The 23,313-nt window shown below is 38.3% G+C and overlaps 1 protein-coding gene across 5 annotated transcripts in view; it reads right to left on the bottom strand.

The window, feature by feature from the left end:
* The window catches only part of AP2B1 (adaptor related protein complex 2 subunit beta 1), a 127,807-nt gene that overhangs the window by 37,997 nt on the left and 66,497 nt on the right, over positions 1 to 23,313 (bottom strand). For 3 of the 5 annotated variants that reach the window (XM_043583723.1, XM_043583727.1, XM_043583724.1), the window contains 4 exons: positions 19,955 to 20,147; positions 8,002 to 8,043; positions 6,997 to 7,143; positions 4,401 to 4,546 (listed from right to left, as the gene is read on the bottom strand). In XM_043583723.1, coding sequence (XP_043439658.1) covers positions 4,401 to 4,546; positions 6,997 to 7,143; positions 8,002 to 8,043; positions 19,955 to 20,147 — 528 coding nt within the window. The remainder of the gene's footprint in view (positions 1 to 4,400; positions 4,547 to 6,996; positions 7,144 to 8,001; positions 8,044 to 19,954; positions 20,148 to 23,313) is intronic. The other 2 variants (XM_043583726.1, XM_043583725.1) reach the window with 1 other exon arrangement.

Here is a 23,313-nt window from a genome sequence, read left to right as displayed (position 1 = left end):
TTTACGACATCAAAACCATGAAATACTTAAATCTGACAACAGATGTGCAAGAGGTATACATGAGAAATTATAAACAGTGCAGACAGACATTAAAGACGATCTAAGTAAATACATAAAACAAGCTGATGGATTAGAACTCAATACTGTTTGAAGTCAATTCTCTGCCAAATTGATCTGCATATTTACTGCACTCTCAATCAAAATCCCAGCAGGCAAAGGACCTAGAATAGCCAAAACAGTTTTGAAAAAGAACAAAGACAGTTTATAGTATCTGATTTCAAGGGTTATTATGGAAAACAAAGTTTACTTTGACTCTTACTTTTACACCATTAAAAATTATCTCAAAATGGATAACAGAAGTTAATGTAGAAGCTAAATCTAGAACATTTCTATGAAAAAAAAAACACAGAAAGAAACCACCTTTGTAACCATGGATCAGACAAAGATTTCTTAAAAACACAAAGAGTATAAGCAATAAAAAACTTCTGCTTTTTGAAAGACAGTTAAGAAAATAAAGCCACAAAAAGTATATGCAAGACATATATCTGATAAAGGACTTGTATCTAGAATATACAAAGAACTTATACTACTTGATAATAAAACAATTAAAAAAGAAAGATCTGAGCAGATATTTCACTAAAGAAGAATGGTCAATACGCTGATGAAAAAAACTGCTCAATATCATTAGTCATTAGGGGAATGCAAAAAAAAAAAAAAAAAAAAAAAAAAGAATTTTTTTTTTTAAAGTAGGCTTCATGCCCAGCACAGAGCCCAATGTGGGGCTTGAACTCACGACCCTGAGATCAAGACCTGAACTGAGATCAAGAGTCAGACACTCAATCGATGGGGCCAGGGGAATGAAAATTAAAATAAGAAATAAATTATATGCAAGTTACTATAAATATGTAAGAATGGCTAAAATTGGTAAGGACATAGAATAGCTAAAATTCTCACACTTACCATATGACCCTGCAGTACCACTGCTAGGTAATTCCTCAGGAAAACTGAAAACATATATCCACCAAAGTCTTGTATATGAAATAGTCAAAGCAACTTTAATCATAAAATATAAAACTGGAAACAACCCTAAATTCCACCAACTGGTAAAAGGTAAACAAATTGTGGTACACTCCTCAATGGATACCACTCAGCAATAAAATGGACAGACTACTGATACATCACAAAGCATTATCCTAAGCAAAAGAAACCAGATGGAGACGACTTCATCACTTATAAAAAATTACAGAAAAAATACAATTACAGTGCTAGGGAGAGTTACAAAGAACAAGAGACACCATGGTAAACACAGTAAGAGACATAGAGAATAAAATCACTGCCACCCATGTAGCAATCTTGCCAGAAGATCAAGTCTAAATCTGATCAAGCCTATATATCTGCCTCCAATTTACAGATGTATCAGCAAAACCTAGATTGTGGAAAACTCCACAAATAAAAATATGTAATTTCTTCTACAAATAGATTCAAGAAAAAAAGAGAGAAGAGAAACCTATAGGTCTGGAGAGACAAGACACAATCAACCAATTGGCATGTATGGGGACCTTATTAGGAACCCTGTTCAGACAAAGCAAACTGTGCAAGAACATTACACCACCATAAAAACCCACTGATTGGATGTTTAATAATATTAAAGAATTTAATGATATAAAGAAAATTTTGGTACGATAATAGCATTCGGGTTATGAATTTAAAAAAGTCATGAAATATATATATATGTATATATATATATATACACATATATATATATAATATTTATACAGAAGAAAAAATTAGGAAAAAAGCATTTATAAAAGATAGACAAAAAAGAGTTAATAAAAACATAGTTCTCCCAAAAGGAAAATCTAAACAATGGAACAGTATAAAAATTTAAACATATAACCCTAAAAATTTTCTTGAAGTAAAGGACTTGGATGTACACATGGAATAGGCACACCTTATTCCAGGAAAAACTGACAAAGATTGGTTAATATTGGGAATATCCTAATAAAATTATTGGACCTCAAAATTTTGGGCAGCCAGACAAAATGATGTCATCACTTACACACTAACATGGGGAAAAATGAGGCTGGCCATAGACTTTTCCACAGGAACATTCAATGACAAAAGACAAGGGAGTGAAACAAAGAATTTGAGTCAAGGACTTTCAAGGATAAAGGTCATAGTTTTAACCACAAAAGACTGTCTAATTCACAGGACTGCTGTTTACATGAGCCCCCTTTGAGGAACATACCTCAAGAAAGGACATGTCCTCAAGAAAGGACAACTTAAAAGGACTGGCAGTAAGCACAAATCCAAGCCAAAACAAAGATGGAGATAAAGATTAAAACAAAAAAAAAAAAAAGGGGGGGGGGGAGTAAGTGTGTAGAAAAAAGAAAAATAAGCTCTTGGCCTCATCTCTCATCTGTCATAAATGGACTTCAAAGATGACAAATCAAGTAGTAGAATTTTAAGTATACTTCAGGTACAAAAGTAAATCCAAAGAGAGATAGTACTATTGACATTAGGCAATGTGGGGGGCAGAACAGATACAAGTTACAGTAGGAAATCAAGAGACTATCTTCACAGAAACAGGGACTAACGGAATTTTATAAAAAAAAAGAAAAAAAAGCAGAACCATCAACAAAGATATAAGGTTTTCTCAATATCAGACTTAAAAAAAAAGCAAACACAAATAGATATGAGTATGAAGATAGGCTATGCAGACTGCATTACAACAAATCTGTCCATCAGCCTTGGCTTTTAACCTGGCCAGCTCCCTGAAAATAGCTGGAAACAGAACTAACCTGAGAAAGTCTTTTCTCTAGACACTTAAGTGATTTCTAATGTGCCAACTTTCAAATCTAGGGTATAGAAGTTATTTCCAAATGCTTAGAAGTAAGTAAGACAGTCGCCGATGCAAGCTGTCATCAATAAATTTTATTAAATCTGCTTTATGGGGTCCAATTACTACTTTGTTAGAAACAAGTTTGAATATCTTGCATTTATGAATCTGCCATCAAAGTCTAGCAGGCAGTTTCCTGAACCACAATATTTAATAATGAACAGTGATGCTTCAGAACTACAGGACATCAATATTTTACATTTTCATGTTCTCTCCCTTATTAAGGCAAAGCAGATTTACATTTTCATGTTCTCTTCCTTATTAAGGCAAAGCAGATTGTCAGCCTATATATTCAGCTAACAGGTATACTATCTATCAAATATCTTACATAAATCAAAGTATGTTCATTTTTCGCACCAAAATGTGGGATTTGGACAGATGTTTGTTTTGTTCACTACTTTAGCACCAGCACCTAGGAATGTCTGGCACGTAGATGCTAAACAATTATTTGTTGAATGAATAAATGGATTTCAATTAGATTTTTTTTTTTTTTGGTAAATGGTTTATTTTTTTTTATTTTTTTTAAATTTTTTTTTTTTTCAACGTTTATTTATTTTTTTTGGGACAGAGAGAGACAGAGCATGAACGGGGGAGGGGCAGAGAGAGAGGGAGACAGAATCGGAAACAGGCTCCAGGCTCCGAGCCATCAGCCCAGAGCCTGACGCGGGGCTCGAACTCACGGACCGCGAGATCGTGACCTGGCTGAAGTCGGACACTTAACCGACTGCGCCACCCAGGCGCCCCTGTAAATGGTTTATTAAAAACATTCTAGTCCTAGAATCCTTTAAGAAGACAGTAAGTTCTGATTTCCTTATTCCATATGAATAAATTTCTCAAGAAAATTCCTCAGGGCTTCCAGAGTTGAAGCTGACAAGTGAACAGACACACAAGAGCCAGCACTCACTCTACACTCAACATTTGCCTACATGAGAGTTGTTTTGTTTTGTTTTGTTTTGTTTTAACGTTTTTATTTATTTTTGGGACAGAGCGAGACAGAGCATGAACGGGGGAGGGGCAGAGAGAGAGGGAGACACAGAATCAGAAACAGGCTCCAGGCTCCGAGCCATCAGCCCAGAGCCCGACGCGGGGCTCGAACTCACGGACCGCGAGATCGTGACCTGGCTGAAGTCGGACGCTTAACCGACTGCGCCACCCAGGCGCCCCAGTTGTTTTTTTTTTTAATGTTTATTTATTTTTGAGAGAGAGAGAGAGAGAGACAGAGACAGAGACAGAGTACGAGCAGGGAAGGGGCAAAAAGAGCGAGATATAGAATCCAAAGCAGGCTCCAGGCTCCAAGCTGTCAGCACAAAGCCTGATGTGGGGCTTGAACCCATGAACCATGAGATCATGACCTGAGCTGGCAGTCAGCTGCTTAACCAACTGAGCCACCCAGGCGCCCTTCTGACATGCATATCTAACGTACTGTTAAATGGAACATTTTCTTGTTGGACACAAGGCACAATGCTGTTTAGTGATTGAGCCAAGGACTCAGACTTCTTACCTATTCTTGTTAAACTGGATTGCAAAATCTGTCATATGCTGCAGAGCTTTGTTGGTGAAGTTCATTTCCATATAGATGTGTCCTTGGCGGTGAGTAAATGTTCCAGAAATCTCCAACCCTTTAGCTTTTACTGCAGGCAGCCAGACCTAAAAGACAGTATAAAGCTCAATGGAACCACACAAGATTTATCTTCATGCTCCTTGTTTTGAATACATAAAGATTAAATTAAGATTTCGCTTCTTTAGGAAATTATGGTGATTTTTATACCATAAATATCAAGTTGGATCCAAAAGGCTCCGGATAATGTCATATTTTCTGAATTTTGAGATCATCCTCAATTAAAGAACCAAACCAAACACACACACACAGTATATGAGTAACCCTGGCTACTTCTCCATTTCTGTTCAACTTGGTCATTTTACTGCTTGAGTACTGCTACCAACTGTATAGACAAGGAAAAGAAAAACTCCAATGAGTATAATGTGTTTGGTTTTTTTTATTGGCACTTTTGGTAACAGGCTTAAAAGTGAAGAAACTGAATCTACTAATGAAAATAGTATGTCTGTATCTTTGAAGACTTTTCTTTTAATCATCACCAAAACTATTATCAGTAATCTTAAGGACAAAGACCATGTCTTACGTAGATTTTTAACTCTTGCTATAGCTTCCAGTAAATAGTACTTAGATGTTGTTTAAATAATTTGAATGTCTATCCTTTCTATATAATTCATCCATAACCCACCCCTGGCCCCAGAAACCCCTGGACTGTAAGAGTTAATTAAGAAAAAAAAAAAAAAAAAATCAGAAAATTCATGAATTGTTCTGACCACCAAAGACTAAATACCAAAGCTTCAGTGGGTAGTGAATAAACTTGGGAACATATTCGGCCACACTAAAGAAATAAAGGAGAAGAAGAAAATAAAACAAAACAACCATAAGATATTTTTCATCTATCAGAGGGTCAAAAATCCTAAAAGTCAATAACCCTTAATGGAGAATATAAGCAACCTGGCACTTTGCATTGTGCTGCTGGGAATGTAATTTGAAGTCTCCTATTAGAAGATAAGTTGAGAATACTTATTTTATTTTTTAATGTTTATTTATTTTTTGAGAGAGAGGGAGAGAGTGCAAGTGGGGTGGGGCAGAGAGAGACAGAGAGGGCGAGAAAGAATCCTAAGCAAGCTCCACTGTCAAAACAGAGCTGGACAGGGCTCACCCCCACAAACTGTGAGACCACGACCTAAGCTAAAATCAAGAGTCAGATGCTCAATTGACTGAGCCAACCAGGCACCCCAGAGAATGTCTATTTTGATATTTATATATATATACCACACTATACATACACAAAGATGTTTGCTGCAGTGCTATAATGACAAAGAAAGAGGGAGGAGTAGGTAGGACTAAGGGAATAACCTGTATGTCCATCAACAGGGGAACGATTAAATAAATTGTGGTACATCAATACAGTGGATACAGACATTCAAAAGAATACAGCAGAGAAAAAACAAAATGGAAAACAGTATATTCCACTGACATGAGTACTGTTAAAGGACACAGACACAGGTATATGTTCTTATAGAACACACAAAAGTTAATAGGGGCTATCTATGAGAAAGTGGGGGCAGAAAGACTTAATTTTCCATCTGTTATTTCCGCATTATTTACATTTGTCATTTGTATGTATTACTTTAATGTTAGTAAAAAAATGCATTAGATAATCTTTTAATCAACAATAAAAAGTCTATGGGATAATATCCAACACAGAAACCTCACAACAAAGCTACTGTATTGCGCCAAAACATTACGGTTCAGTTTTAAATCCTATTTTTGGCTTCTCTCTTCAGCTGCTGTGTAGATCAAGTTATGAACCCTGGAATGGACAACTGGTCTATATTTCTGTAGCAAGGATCCTCCACGAGTCAGGTGAGCAGGTAGAGAATTTAGGAAACAGACAGGCAGGTTGTCCCTCAGAAAGGCAATTATAAGAGACTGAGCCTAGCTGGATGGTACTTCACCAAAGGGTGAAGTAAGCTTCACTTACAGTGAGTTTCCCTTTTTGAATTTCAGTCTGAGCATGACATTAAGCAAGGCTGAGACTAGAAAAGCACCAATGACAGAAACCCAAATCAGCACTCTAAAAAGGTACACTAAAACCCAGGAAGGCTGCATGTGAGCAACAAGTGTAGTAGAATCCATCTGTAATACCAACTGAAACAGGGAATGGAAAGGATGACGAGTAAAAACGTTACCCCTCTAGTGTATATGTACCCCTCTAGTGTATTCTACCCTTCCTGACCCTGCTGTTGCATTGTTAACTGGATTTATACTAGACTGACATCAGCGTTGACAAACCAGACAACATTTCTACACAAGAACAAAACACAAATATTCAATACTTCTAATTTTAAGTCTAATTATAAAAATGGCTAATGAGGATGCTACAGTGCTTCTTATTGCCAAATTTTAGACCACTTTTTATCTTCCTCTTAAATCCTCTAGGACAAGGGCCCAAACTTCGGATTTATTATCAGTGGAAGTAACAAAAAATGCCAAGTTATTCAGGTCTTGTTCATTACGAAAGTATTGCTTTACTTACAGCCTTAGGAGCCACATATCCACCAGGTGCCATGCCTATCCCTGTGGAGAGTTCAAACAGGTCGTTCAAACCACTGCTGACCACAGCAGGAGTAGGTGAAGGAGCGAAGGTTGCAGGCACTGATGATGGGATGAACGACTGTCCCACCTGCAGGGAAAAAGGGAAGGGGCAGGGGGGACCAGGAAGAACACATTAATAGCCCTTAACCTGTTGCTCTATATTTTAGTAGTATTGATAAAACAACAAGAATACATCATAATTATAATATTCTTAGGAGCTGAATTAGTATATTCTTTATCCTTTTAATCATCACAGTTATTTTTTCATCACTGATGATATACAAACACTCTTTAGAAGTTCTATCAAGAGAGACTAAAACAGTAGGATCAGGAACAGAGTGATCCAAGATCTTTTCTGTTTGTTTCCAATTTTAGCTTCCATGATTCTGTGCAAAAGGCCTACAGGCACCCTAACAAAGGGGGAGGCTGTTTCTATAGAAAGAAGAAGCATCCAACTTAGAAAGCAGTTCTAATTCCACTTGGGTGCAGACAAGTCTTACTTTCCCATTTAGGCATAAATATCTGGTAGGAAACTCTCTGGGGGGAGATGGATATTCATACCCCCAAACTCAGTCACTTACGAGGAGAGTCTCCCTCTGAGTCCAGCTGACTCTCTCAAGTTCTTTGTAGATGACGCTAAAGAGTAAGAACATTCTCTAGTCAAGATGGCAGGTTCCATTTCCTTTAGCTCTTTAATGTCAGGAAGACAAAGACCTCTGTAGACACCAGAGCGCCAATCCCTAAAGATGTCCCTACACCACATGTGGTGTACACCTCCGAAGATTCCAAGTAACCCTACGCCACTTTCTACTCTTCATATGCTTCTACAGAGGTTCTGGTGTACAATGCTAGATAGCAGCGGTGGCTGGCCTGAGAATGTGTGCATAGGAAAGGCATCAAACAGGGGGCAGCGCATCCCATGGTGAAAAAAACGGATGGCACTTACTGCCGGACTTCCTCCAATGCCCCCGCCAAGGTCACTGCCAAGCTGAAAGAGAGAAGGAGAGAGAGGAGAGAGAGGTAGAGTTCATTTAGCTAAGTACTAGATGCCCATTTAGAATCTGTAAATAGCTCTACCAAGTTGCTAGGAATACATGCTATTCAACTTGACTCCCAAAGCCTAAAGAAATTCTAGATTGCAAAGAAAATATGTCCTAGGGGAACCGAATAGTGGCATTGACGGTGTGTGGGAGTTCTGAGAAAACTTGGAAAGAAGATGGAGCTGGGACATCTCAGCGATGTTTCAGATCCAGTCTTCCCACTGGGGTACATAGGCACAAACCGAAACAGGACTTAAAGAATTTACATATTCCAAGAAGCTCTATCTCCAAGGAGTAATGTTTTGAATGTGTTTTATTTTTTCCTTAAAAGGAAATTTAAGGGAGAAAAAAAAAGAAAAGCAAAGAAAAACTAAAATGTGCTTTGATCTATAAAACCTGCTGTTCCACTGAGAAAGTGGGAACCAAACCAGTATTGAGCAATTTCAAGCTTCAAAAATTATAGGTGGAACAAGAGTGATTTTTAGAGTTTAGAACTTTCCTAAGAAAGAAAACAGCTGGGAGAGGAAGATATCCTATCTGGGGAGGAAGTAGGAAGGCATGCAATGCTTCAAATCTCTTTCACAGTTGACACTACTAAGGAGAAATGCTGTGATTTATTTGGAGATCATTTAAAAGGATGCTAACTATTGGAGAATTAGATGGACTTAATTAGCTAGGTGACAGGAAAATAATTCCACATGGTCTTAATCTGGCCTTTTCTCCCCTCAGGGCTCTGATATAATTCACCCTGAAGTCAGTCTTCCACGACAAAAGCATTAAAGAAGAACAGAAGCTGAAAATAGCTGGCATGAAGAAACGCACACGCACACGCACGCACACACACGCACATGCACACACACCAGCGCTGTTTAAAAAGCAAACACCACCTTTTTTGGCTACGGTTCCACATTTGCCTCTTCCCTAGTTCTCATTGTACATTTGAAGTTCTTCTCTGAATCACCAAATGTCTTGTCTACTCTACAAAACACTGTTTCCTTTATTATCTGTCATTTAGTGGTAGAAACTTGGAAATCTTTGTGTGTGGTTATGTTAAAAAACAAAACTGTACTGGTTTTCAGGATTTGAGAAAGAGTATTTATCTTCGCAGTGAAAAAATACATGAAACAGTGTTGCCAAAATCTAAAAAATACTCTACATTGAAAAACATGGAGACATACGACAAAATTCTGTTTCTACCGTGACAGAAAAGGCAGGTGCTTCAGAACCAGCATTACTAAGCATCCTCTGCACTAAGTTACAGAGCACTCCAAACCTCAAAGAGCCATTTCTAGAACCTGGTTCCTGAAAATTACTTAATGGTTGAATACAAGCCAAAAATTAACATGTGTAAATAAATAAAAAGGTCACCACAACTAAGAATTCAAATAACTGGGAAAGTCTAAAGTAAAGAGAAAAGGTATTACACACCTGCTTTCTCCCTGGTTCTGGAATAGCACACATCTGTAGCATGACATCTGAAAACCACCTTTTATTCAAACAAACACTCCTATAATGTCAACCGGATACAAGGCACTATGGGGAATGTAAAGATGCCAGGCAGTGAGGGGAATACATAGATGAATAAAACCCAGACGTTGCAAACTGGCAGGAGAAATAGAACATGAATGCAAAACCATACAGAATATACTAAAGCAAAAAAGGTAAGTACTGAAGGGAAGAGCCTCCTTTTGGCTGAAGGATAATGAAAAGCTTCAAAGAGGTGGTAATGTGGGATTATAAAAAGCAAAATGGGGGGAGGTTATTTCCCAAATAGCATGAACAAAGGCTGAAAGAGCATGAATAATAGTAGGATCAAAAAGAATGAGTAGTCCAATTAGACTGAGCACAAGGTAGATATGTGTATATAAAAAAACAAAACAAAACAAAAAAACAGCCACAGAAAATAAGTTTGCAAAGGCAGGCTGATTACAGGAGGTTTATGGAATAAGATATAAACTTTTCAGGAGTACTTCAGTTGGGTTCTATCAACTATGGCTTTCAAACTTAGATACACAATTCAGTCAACCACCTGTGTGTGTATAGTGGGGAGGCATTTAAAAAAACACTATGCCCGAGTTTCAGCCCCCCAACGTAGTGATTTAATTGTGCTGGGGTGGAGCTCGGGCATCAGAATTTTGAAAGGCTCTCCTAGTGATTCTAATGTACAGACAAGGTTGAAAACCAATGCCTTAAAGAATTAATATTTGGAATCAGAAAAGATTGATCCATTCAAAATTACTCTGGAGCTAACTCCTGAATAAAAAGAAAGTTACAACTTGAGCAGAAAGGAAAAAAAAAAACTCTTAATAAGGATGGGATGAATGTACAATGTCTCATTTGTCCTGCTGCTTTGATCTGGTTTGACTTTCTGATGGGCTTATTATCCCTTCTTCCCCTCAACCATTCTCCTCCCCTCTGGCCAGGTGTACAATCCAAGCTTAAAAGAGCGAATTCTTTACGGACCTGGTTGGCACTTGGCAAGGAAGAAACCACACACTGGAAGAGAAACAGTGGTTTTATCCAATATGCTAAATTCAATAAAAGACATTGATAAAAGGCACTCACTGGTGGTATTATTTCCAAAGGAAATAAAGCCCATTTACAGCCCTTATTTTCTTAGATTTCATTCTTATTATCTTTGAGTGTTATATGAACATTATCTTAGCCAGATAAGATCTGAATGTACTCTCCCCACCACACTGCTTGTCAATTTTATTCAAAACCATTAAAGAAACTGAAAAGCAATTCCAATACTCCCATGTTTATGTTCAATATATCAGATATAACACAGCTTCAACCCAGAATCAGGAAATCTGATCTTAAGAGACAGGACCCAAAGGGTATCAAGAGACACATAGCCAAATATGTAAAGGTTCACCTAACAGTACTGTTATGTCCAGAGAGCAAAGGGAAAGGATAGCTTCAATACGTTTTCTGACTAGCAAAACTGTAACCTACTCAGACTTTATTCAGCATCTTTCCTTTTGACTGAAAAAGTTCCTAGGGGAGGTTATCATCCTCTTCTTGGAAAACATGACAAAGGTGATAGCACAGTCATGGGCAGGAGTGACTAATAAAGAGATGTCAGCAAGGATGGGAGCCAATTACCCAGTGAGTGGCCTCTCTTGTCTACAGTGACAAGCAGGATGATTGCAAATATTAAGAAAAAGAAGCTGGAAAACTGAATAAAACTCAGAAAAGTTCTCATGTTGGCCTCAACTAGCCATCAACCATTTCAGTTCAGTTGTTGGTATTATCTGGAGTCAGACTAGATTCATCTTAGTCCGGCTATACTTATCAGGTAGGGTACAAAATCAGCCAAACTAGGACTTGTAAAAATTTAGTAGTATCTGTTATCCAGTGAGCTGGTGGGAGCCGAGTGAAAAGGGTTAGGTGTGCAGGGCATGGCTTTAATCCCCATCTCAGGTGTCTAGATACTGTGTTTTAAGTGTCTCTTGGAGCTAACCACTTCCCACAGTTCCCAGAATTGTCTTACTACAGTTGCCATTTTCTCCATGAAGGAAATAATGCCAGCTAAACCAGGATAGATGAAGATGAAGAAAGGAGAAGTGCCAATGTTGGCAAAACAGTATTTCAAATGTTGAAAAGTGAGAATTTTCTGAAAGGTCTGAAGCTGATACCCAAGTCCAAATGGTGGTATGGTTAGTGAACCAAGCCACAGTGGTTTGGTTCCCCCCGTCCCCCATCTAAATCATAGTTGGCGGTAGTCATTAAATGGCACTGAAAATAATATTAACATTTGGCCACTGCTAATACTGGCCACTTTACCATCCCTAAAGTAGTGCTGAACTGGGCTCAGTTCATGCTGAACTATATAATAATGTATCCTTGCAATGTTAACTGGATGGAAAGCAATGAGTTCATGGTGATTTACTGTAACTTATGGGCTAAAGGGATTTCAGCATTGTTACATGATCTCTGCAACAGAACCAGGTTGAGCCAAAAGTTTTAGCTGAGTCTGCCCACAACTCTAGTTCAGCTAGATACCAAAAGAAAACACCCTCATCCAATGGCAAAATGCTAAATAGCAGAAATACAGAGGGAGAACTCAGGACTAAGGTTCTAAAGGCAACAAATCTACCCGACTCCAAGAAAAGAAAAGAAGTCTTTTTATAAAAGGGTTATCAGGGGCCCCTGGGTGACTTGAGTGTCTGACTTTGGCTCAGGTCATGATCTCATGGTTCATGGGTTCGAGCCCCGCATCGGGCTCTGTGCTAACAACTAGGAGCCTGGAGCCTGCTTCCGATTCTGTCTCCCTCTCTCTCTGCCCCTTCCCTGCTCACACTCTGTCTCTGTCTCTCTCTTTCTCTCAAAAATAAATAAATATTAAAAAAAAAAAAAGGGTTATCAGCTGAGATGGCTACCAAGTAGATGAAAGAAAGAAAGAAAGAAAGAAAGAAAGAAAGAAAGAAAGAAAGAAAGAAAGAGAAGAAGTTCCACAAATAATGATCACAATGGCCAATCTTGGTTAGCTCCTTTCAGGTATGTGTATCTGGCCAGTCCAAAATATACTGACCTCTTCTAAACCTGTGGTGCTGAGCGTCTCAAGACATTCTCTTAATTAGAAGTGCAGATCTTAAGCTCACAAATTTCTTTGCTTCTGTCTAGAGTTATTACCTTTTTCATTTAATGCTTTTCAGAACTGATTTAATTAAAGGGAGTCTAAAGGAATGCTTACTGATAGCTCTGTTATTATTAAGGAGTCAAAATAGAATGATGTAAAAATAGCATACAGTGATTTCCATCACAAATAATAAAATTTGTACCAAAATCCTATTGGTGTTAAAAACATTAGTCTATGTTTTTCCTATTAGGGTTTTAGATTTTAGAAGGCACACAACATCTCCTAGGTAAAAGTAGGTAAAAGTGTAATTTTCAGCTGTTTGGCTGCAAATATTAATTTGATCTTCAAAAAGCTATTCAGAAAAGTATCATAAAATACAACTAAAATTGGTGAAAAGGATCTGTAACCATGCAAAAGCTATTAAACAAACTTGACAGCTAAGAATGGACCAAATGTGAAATAGTGAAAATTAGTTGAGATCCCACAAAATCATCAGATGACTCTTTAGCTTGACAGAAAAAAAGGGCTTTGATTATCAACAGCAAAGTAGGGGGATGTAACAGAACACTTCCTGAGGTGGGACAAGGAACAGAATGTGTCACTAGCAGTCTCTTAGCTCCAACAGAACCCAATGAGGAGTATAGTAAAACTCCACAGGAGAAGCTCTTCCTCCTGTCTCATTTTCCTTTGCCGTCCTTACTACCTGCCTATAGAGTTGTTTGTCATCTCTCTTCCCCAAACCGGAACGTATGCCTGCAAGGGCTAGACACAACTATGTTCCCAGTACATAGAATGAAGTCTGATACAGAATCAGCACTCAAATATTTATTCAGGGAATGAATGTTCTACAAACCATATAAACAGGAATACTAGCAATATTACTTCTTGGGAGGACAATTTTGAAATGAATCATTTTATTGGAGAAAATTATCACAAAATGGACAGAAGCCTGACAAAATTGTTTCATCAACTGGCCTAGAGCATCCTATCGGCATCGACATTTCTGACACACAGGAACAGAACCAATTAGGGAAAAAAAGGACCCAGTGCCCATCCTAAGGCCAAAATCCTTTCTAGAGAGGAAGTGTATTATTGTCGGAGCAATTCTGACAGCAAGTTTTCAGCAGAATGCCCTGTGCATCATTTATTTGCTTTGACAGCACTAGTGGTTTATATCACAGTTCACTGGCAAAGAGATGAGAAGACAGCATTTTGTGGCTCTGCTTACAAAGAGGGTAAGATGAACAATCTTGTTCCTTTTGCTGCAAAACAGATATATGAACTTATTTGGTCCCTGTTTTCACAAATGAATACACTTCTACAGTCTTTCTCAAGCTTTCATGTGCCTCCTAGTGGTACGCTAGCCCAAACTCAACACCTGGGATGTACAGCGAGAAGAGGCATAGGGCAAACAAGCCTTGTGTTTTATCTTAAACATTCATGCAGTTTTACAGTCTAAGCCTTTACACAGCGGTGTTTAGTCTGTGTTTATATTCCTTACCATCAAATAAGAATGACACTGCAAGACGATGAGCCAAGTTTATTCTGCAGCTATAAATGCATCTGCACTCTGCTGAGTACTCCATAGACCATGTACTCCAGTTTGAAAAGTACCAAAGTTAGGTGAGACCAGACTCTATTTTAGAAGATGACAACAAACTAGAAGAATCACAGGATAGTCTTGGGTTCAAATCTTGACTCTGAGACTTACTTGCTATGACACCTTCAGTTTTCTATAAAATGGGGTTCAATACCAATTTCCTTGCAGAGTTATTCTGAGGTTTAGAAATTATAAGAGTTGCAACACAGGAAACCAGAACAGAAATAGGAACTCAGTATTGAGTAATTATCCCCCAAATTGCCTGAGGCCAGCCTTGGTCAAATCTACACATTGATAAAAAGACAGTGGAGTTGGGGCGCCTAGGTGGCTCAGTTGGTTAGGTGTCCGACTTCAGCCCAGGGCATGATCCCGTACTTTGTGGGTTCAAGCCCCGTGTCGGGCTCTGTGCTGACAGCTCAGAGCCTGGAGCCTGCTTCAGATAGATTCTGTGTCGACCTCTCTCTCTGACCCTCTCCTGCTTGCACTCTGTCTCCCAAAAATAAATAAATATTTAAAAAAAAAAAAAAAAAAGACAATGGGGTTACAGAAGCCACACTGAAGATTTACCAGGCAAAACTGGGCTATAATTCAAAAACCTCTCTCCATAACAGCACCAACTCTAAAACTTAAGCTTTTTAATCACTGCAAATATTTTCCAGAGGAAGAAATAGGAAGATGCAAAGCTAGTATGTAGTGGTTTAGTCCTGTGGGCTAAAAAAAACTAAAATTATCACTAAAATAGTTCCCGACTTAAAATTTCTGAAAGGCAAAAATAAAAGAAAGGGTGGGAGGGCACACTTATCATGGGGAGCATCGAGGAATGTAGAGAATTGCTGAGTCACTCGATTGTACACCTGACACTGATATAACGCTGCATGTTAATTATACTGGAAAAAAACAACAACATAGAGTGGGAGGATTTGAAAAACATACACTGGAGTTAGGAAAAGGCCATTTCTCCTCTATCCCACAATACTCCAGCTGGGCACACTGAAAGGACATTTCTCTGGCAGGAAAACCTTTGTCAGCAAAGATAAAGGGCACTCTGGATAATGCTTCCTTTCCGTTCTTCATGTACAATAGCGCTATTTATCTAAATAGAATAGTGCACGGCACCTTGGATGAATAAAAGGCTATAATTTAGCCAAGGTCTATGCTGACAGCCTGAAAGTAAAGGCAACAACAACAAAAATCAAGACTCAATTATTATTACTTTAGTGATCTCACAGATGTCAGACCTATCAGCGAATGCTGTACGTTTATAACACGTATGCAGGAGTTATGAGCATGGGCGTCAGGTCACCTCCCACACTACACCAAACCAAGATATGGACTGTCAGAAAAATCACACTACCCAGAATGAGCACTTTCTTAGGTTTCGTATTAGAGGCACCAAAAGACCCATACACGATTTCTGAAACTAAGAAACAAAGACTCAAGTAACTACTTTTGTAAGCCTACATTTAGGTAGTATACTATCCTGCTTTACATCAACTATGGAAGTTTCAGTACAATTCATCCAACATCAAGGTGACAGTTAAGTTTATATTAACGGAAGGAGGAAACTATCTGCAGAGTTCAAGGAAAAGAGAATATGCTAAGGCAGGCAGAAACTAAAATGGGGTTATTTCAGTAAGGAGACTGAAAAGAGTATGGAGGAAATCCACTTTGACTCGAGTCCGATGATGAAAAAGCATTCCATTTTTTAAATCTGCAGCTCTGCCTAAATCAATGATTTTCAAAGATGCCTGCCTCCTAAATAAATAAATAAATAAATAAATAAATAAATAAATATCAACTAGGAGACATGGGGTCTGTGTGTGTTCTGAATGTTTCTTTTTGAGAGAGAGAGTGAGGGCAAGCTGGGGAAGGGCAGGGGTGGCTGTGGGGGGGACAAAGGATCCAAAGTGAGCTCTGCGCTGACAGCAGCAAGCCCAACGTGGGGCTTGAACTCATGAATTGCAAGATCATGACCTAAGCTGAAGTTGGATGCTCAACTGACACCCTGGCACCCCTGTGTATTTTCTCTACATCAGAACAATATCCCCACTCACTCTTTTTTCAGTTTAAAAATCACAGCTGTTAGAAGTCACTGTTATTGATGGGAGAAGGCTGAAGTCTTCAGGTGTTATGGCAAATAAGAATAATAACAATGATAAACAGATAAATATTTCCTTAACAACAATTCTAGAAAAAGCCTCTATTCCCTAAATCTCAAAATTTTATAAACGCGATAATGAAAGAAGGTAAAACAAGATCTAATGGGAGGATCACAAGAATATGAAAAGAGAAGAACATTCTCTAGTGAATATCAAGTTATAAGACAGAAGGACAGAAAAATGGGAGACAATCCAAAATACAAAAACAATTTCCAGTCTCCAATTATGCAAAGTGAGTAAAAGTAAAAAGAATGTTGGGACTGAATAACTAAATCTAAATTGATCAAATTCAACTCCTGGCCAATTTCTGGTAGGCTTGACCACCTAATTGCAAATCACAACAGAAAAATGTCATGGGGGGAAGGAACAGAGGTAAAGTCAGAGAGGTCTGTTTTTGTAGGAGGTACTGAAGAGGCCCACCAGAATATAAATCTTCTATCAAAACCACTGTCTTGGCTTAGAGATCAATTTTAACATCTCTACCTAACTCCATTTGCAACTTCCTTTGGCTCAATGTTCTGAACCTTGGATACAAAATTAAAATAACTTGGGCATCTTTCCAAAATTACCAATGTCTAGGTCCTAACTCCAAGAAATTCTCCTTAATTACTCTAGGATTGAGCCCAAAGACTGATAGTATTTTTTTAATATGGTACTAATGTGGGACTAATGCAGGTGGAGTTGAGAACCCCAAAGCTAAATGAAAGGTTAGTAACTGTCATGCTTCATAAGCAGCACAGCACTGACCCCTATGGGTAGGGTTCTATTAGTCAGCAATGATAAAAGCGGCAGAAACACTGTAGAGGCCTTGCTAAGGTAACAAGAGCTGCTTGCCAGGTGAACACATAACTCTAACCCAGGCCTAATTTTACACTGGGTCAAATTCTACCACTCCTAGCAACACTATTTGTCCGAGACAGTAAAAGAAGGTCCTTTAAGAAGTTAATTTCAAGAGTTTCTCTCCCTCAATTTGGGGCAGAGTTCTCGAGAAGCCCTCTTTCCAGGAGTGTGTTTACTAATAAAGTCAAGAGCAAAAGGCATCTGGGTTTACCAACAGCTGTGGTTCAAGCACCAAACTGAAGTGGTTCAAGGTGGTTACAGAAATTCTATGGCTTCACTATTCAAAATCTGACTCATGGACCAGGGAGCGTGTTACAAATGCAGACTTCTAGGTCTTACCCCAGACCAACTAAATCGGAATCTACCTTATACAAGATCTCTAGGAGATTTATAAGATTTATACAGATTTACATTATAGTTTGAGAAGCATTACCATAAGGAAAAGATTCATTCAAGAAACAGAACTATCTATACAGATTAAGTAAAAACTCTGAGGACTATTTTCCCTTTAAATTAGATAATTTACACAAGAACAATAAAGCATTTAAAAAATATCATGGCATAGGCTGTCTTGGAAATTCATCTTCCACACAGCTGGGTTTAGGCCTTCTTTGTGACAGTCTCTTAAAAGGATATTAATTCTCTAAGTGAATACATATTTAACCCCATACAGACAAAGCAAAACTTTTACTCCTTAATTTCTGAGATAAATTTATATTACAGAATAAGTTGAAAACCACATGACTTTCTAGGGCTCTAACACCAAGTATATACCATTTTGAATACTGAAGTCAGCAAGAGGTAAAATAATAGAGTTACACAGGAACATGACTGGGCCTACATAGCAAAGGCTATGGATTTACAAATCCAAATGGAGAAACATACTCCCCACCCCCAAAAGAACATCCTTTACCAAGAAAAAAAAAAAAAAAAGGCCCATGTGTGACTTCAGCTACTACAACCTAAAAAATGCAACATTTTTTTCTATTTGAAGTAATACTTGTGGATAGCTAAGCAAAATATAAGGAGAAAACTCACTGGCATTAAGGGCCAGCAACTGCTAATATAAGCCACATGTCTGTGGCTTATATATAAGCACATAACATGTCTGTTTCTTTCTCCACTAAAGTGGGTCAAGAAGAACAGAAAATCCTGAGCCAGAGCCAGACAACATTAAAATATAGGGCCTCTTTCTCCCCTCCATCCTTCAAGCTTAATTTGTCATTCTTAGGTTCAATGAGTCCATTATGTTGTCACCCATCAGGTAAATTAATAAGTAGGGCTGTAAGGCATACACTTAAGAAGGACATAACACATAACCTGTGGGTGATTTGTCAACAGAACAGGAAAAGCTATTTCAATGTTTATGTGGGATTCCTGGAAGTCTCCGTTATTATTTCAGTATTCATTGTTCAGTCTCATGAGACTCCATAGACTCTTCTGAATCTACAGGGAGGCTATACAGCCATATAGAATGATCACACGAAGAAGCTATTTTTACATAATCAGTCAACTCTCCTCATTAAAAATATGAATTATGAAAAGCAAATGCTTACTTTGCCAAGAAAGACAATAAGGAGTGCTACTTGCATCCCTATGAGCTGGAGTCCAGAGCTTGGTCAGTGTACAGACTCTGAAAGCAGTGACTGTCCATTAGTAAAATGCACAATCCACAGAGATAGGACCGTAACCCTATTTTCTCAGATCCTCTGCCAGCCAAAAATTAAATGCACCTGTACTGGCTGGCATAAATCCCAGACATAATGCATTATGCAATCTCTGAGAACATATATTTTCCTATCTATGGCATGTCTTCCAATTTCTCATGTTGGGAAATAAGTTTGTTTGAATGTCTTTACATACAAATGTGCAAATGTCTGGCTAAAAGAGTCCCTCTAATTCTACCTCAGTTAAAAACCTAGTTTCCAGGGAGCCATGTGATGTGACCTGTTATTTTTCTAGTCTTTGCTACACAGACAGAAGGTTATCCTTAATATTTCTCATTTATCTTGTACAGCAAGAAAAACTAATTTTAGTTCCCACTGGTAGCACATAGTCACAGATACTCTGGACGTTGGAGCCTTTTATTATTAGAATCCTGGAAGCTAATTAAATTGGAAGTATGGGTGGGAGGAAGGGCGGGGTGGGCAAAAAGAACCAATCAAGCAGTACTTCCCAACTGTAATCAGGTACGTTTTTTTTACACAAATGGCTCAAATGGCTGCCTCAAAGCCTTTCAGAATTAGGGCATAAGCCAATAAAATATAAAAAAGCCAAAGGTTTGAAAGACTCAAGATAATCTCTCTGAGATCATTTATATGCTGTTCAGGGAAAAAGGAATTATAGGGGCTATCCAGAGTTAAGAAGCAGGAACAGTAATAAGCTCTGGAAAGGATACTAAATATTAAGATTGCTGAACAACAGGTTGGCTAAACATCACAAGTTCTATTTAGAGGCAGGGCAACAAAACCATCCTGTGCATTTGTAAATGTGCCCCATACCAATTAATTAGTATCAATTAATTCTCTGAAGACAAATAATTCTGTCCTTTATCAAAGGACGTTGCTCTGCTCATCAAGGAAAGGTCTAGTTTTAAAAAGCTGAATAGTCCTAAAGCTTTTTAGCACATCAAGAATTAAAAATAACCAAAAGAAAGACAGAAGAAAGATACTCACTAGACTATCTAGACCTCCTCCCAAGAGATCCACTGCTCCCATCTGCATGGAGGACACCTGTGGCACATTGACGGGGGGACCGAGGTCAAGGTTTAAAAGGTCTCCTAGAAGGTCACCTTGAGAAGGGATAACCTGAGGCTGTTCCAGGTTGGTGGCAGTGGTGGTGCCAACAGGGCTGTCACCCGCATCAGTGCTGCAGTCACACACACAAAGAGGAGGAAAGAGAAAAGTCAGTTTCACCTGGGACATAATAACAAGGCAACGAATGAAAGTCAAATCTATAAAACACAAGAGGGGGGAGAAAACCTCTTATTTTATAATAATTCGTTAATACACATGAAAAGATGACAGCAATTCTTATTTTATCAAAATATAGCTGCTAAAATGAAACTAAATGCATACTACAGAACCTCATCAGTCAATTTTAATTGAGCACCTACTCTAAGATGTAGCACCGTAATGAGAACCCCAGGGTTTTCCCATTTTTTTTTAAGTTTGCTTATTTGAGAGAGAGAGCACGAGCAGGGTAGGGGCAGAGAAAAAGGGAGACTGAGAGTTCCAAGCAGGCTCTGTGCTGCCAGCGCACAGAGCTCAATGTGGGGATTGAACCCATGAACTATACGATTATGATGTGGGCCGAAATCAAGAGTCAGACACTCAACCGACTTGAGTCACCCAGGCGCCCTCCAGGGCAGTATGTTTAAAAAAGGAAAATATATTTCCTGCCCACAAATAACTTACATTCAAACAACAACAAAAGCAGCATTTACAAAAGGACTGAAAAGCACACTTACTGCGTAACAGGTAAAACCGAGTACCACAGGAGTGCCTGCATACTGACAGGATAGAGAGACAAAACCAGGTGCAGCTGATTCTAAAAGCTTCTGAGAATGATGTTATGACTGGCTTTTGAAGAACAGAACAGTTATGGGGAACTACTAGAGAGAGACCTTCCCAAAAGGAAGGAATGGTTAGTGCAAAGGCACAGAAATGAGCAATCTGACAACAGAGGTGGTGAAAAAATTGTACTGGCAGGATAAGAGATTGGGATTAAGATTTTGGGAAAGAGAAAATGAGGGAGATAAAACTTTGGAAACTAGCCTGGGAAATTAATTTTTTGTGATAGGCAATACAGAATCACTTTGATTTGTTGAACAAAGAACTAAAAATATCATAGAAACACTAACAGCTGTATGGAAAATGGACCGAAGATGGGAGAATGAGCATGGGGATCAGCGAAGAGTAATCTAAACTGCTACAGCCACCACGCACAAAAATAAAAAGTGGCGAGCGCCGAGACTAGGCGATGTTGGGTCAACTGGATAGCTGTGTGAGAAAAAATGAGCCTTGACTCCTATTATCTCACAAAATAAAAATTAAAGAGACATAGCAAACATAAATGTGAAGCGCAAAACCGAGGAGAGGACCTTGATGGCCTTGAAGTGGACAAATGTTTCTATAGAAAACACTAAGTATAAGAAGGAAAAAAAAAGTGATGACCTGGACTTCATTAAAATTGAGAGCATCTTTTCTTCAAACAACACCATTTACAAAAAATGAGTCTTTGTCTCACAGACTACAGAAAGATGTTTGCAATACATGTGTCTGACAAAAGACATGTATTCAAATCACATAAAAGATTCCTATAAGTCATTCAATCATTACAAAAAGCATTCCTACAAAGAGAACTCATTAAAAAATAAGATCAGACATGTCACAAAAGAGGATCTACTACCTAAAGTAGAGGGTCCTCTACCAAAAGCGGATCATGTCTATAAACATGAAGAGGGACTTAAGCCATCTCTACTCAACAGGAAAATGCAAATGAAAACTAAAACAAGGCCTTGCCACACATCTGCCAGAATGGCAAAAATTAAAATAACTGACAATCCCAAGTGCTTCTGAGGATGTGGATCACCCAGAACTCTTATACACTGCTAGAAGGAGTGTATTTCCTGATCACTCAGGAAAACTGGCAGTATCTCGTATAGCCACTGGGTCATCTTCTATGACCCAGCAATTCCATTCCTAGGTGTATATACAGGAGAAGTACATAACTCTATCAAGACATAGATAAGAATGTTCATAGCAGCGTTATCCATAAGAGCCCGAACATACATACAACTGACTTATATCATGTTCAAGAATAAGCAAGGGCTCCAGGGTGGCTCAGTCAGTTAAGCATCCGACTCTTGATTTCAGCTCATGTAATGATCTCATGGTTCATGAGTTTGAGTCCTGTGTCGGACTCCACGCTGACACCACACAGCCTGCTTGGGATGCTCTCTCTGCCCTGCTCTGTCTCTCGCTCTCAAAGTAAATAAACCTAAAAAAAAAAAAAAAGAAGCAAAACTGTAGTGATATAAGTTAGAACAATGGTTATCTCTGGAGAGTGGGTATTAATGGCAAAGGGGCATGAGAAATCTTCTAAGATGCTGGAAATATCTGATCAGGGTGGTGGTTATGATTGTATACAAATGCAAAAATGTGTTGAGCTATACACTAAAGGTTAGCACAGCATTAAAATTACTATAAATGAGGGGTGCCCGAGTGGCTCAGTCGGTAAAGTGCCCAACTTCAGCTCAGGTCATGATCTCATGGTTCATGAGTTCGAACCCGCATCAGGCTCTGTGTTGACTGCTCAGAGCCTGGAAACTGTTTTGGATTCTGTGTCTCCCTCTCTCTCTGCCCCTCCCCCAATTGCATGCTCTCTCTCTCTCTCAAAATAAACATTAAAAAAAAATTTTTTTTAAGATTACTATAAATGATTTATCTATTTAAAAAGTGGGGAAAATCCCAGGAAGAAAATTCTAGGCTGAGATGGTTTCACTGTGAATTCTTCCAAACATTTAAGGGAACAATAAAGTCAATCCTAGATAAATTTTAAAAGACAATAGAGAATTACAATTAAGAAAGTCTGAAAGTAGTTCAGACTGCTTATTCAATATTAATTGTACTTTGTGAGGCTTGATAATTTATTGTCATTAAAAAAAAATCCTTATCTATTAGAGCTACCAGTAATGTACTTATGGGTGAAATGATAGGAGGTCTGGAATTTGACTTAAAATACTCCAGCTCCCTCAAAAAATAAAAAATTGTGGGGGTAATACATGAAACAAGATTGGCAATACAGTGGTAACTGTGGAGGCTGAGGGACAAGGAGACATGAGTTTGCTATACCACCCTACCTTGCATGTTTTCTAAGATTTACATAATACAAAGGAAAAAAAAAACACTGTAAAAATTCCTTTAACAATATTTTCTTGAACATACACGAAAGAAGAATGAATAATCAAATTTGGAGAATAAACTAAGAAGCAAAAAACTAGTGATGTTCCTCATAATTACAGAGAAATCTG

The sequence above is a fragment of the Prionailurus bengalensis genome, chromosome E1 (assembly GCF_016509475.1).
Source record: "Prionailurus bengalensis isolate Pbe53 chromosome E1, Fcat_Pben_1.1_paternal_pri, whole genome shotgun sequence".
NCBI classification, from domain to species: domain Eukaryota; kingdom Metazoa; phylum Chordata; class Mammalia; order Carnivora; family Felidae; genus Prionailurus; species Prionailurus bengalensis.
Note: the sequence above shows the minus strand (reverse complement) of the source record. Positions and strands in the feature narration are given on the sequence as shown.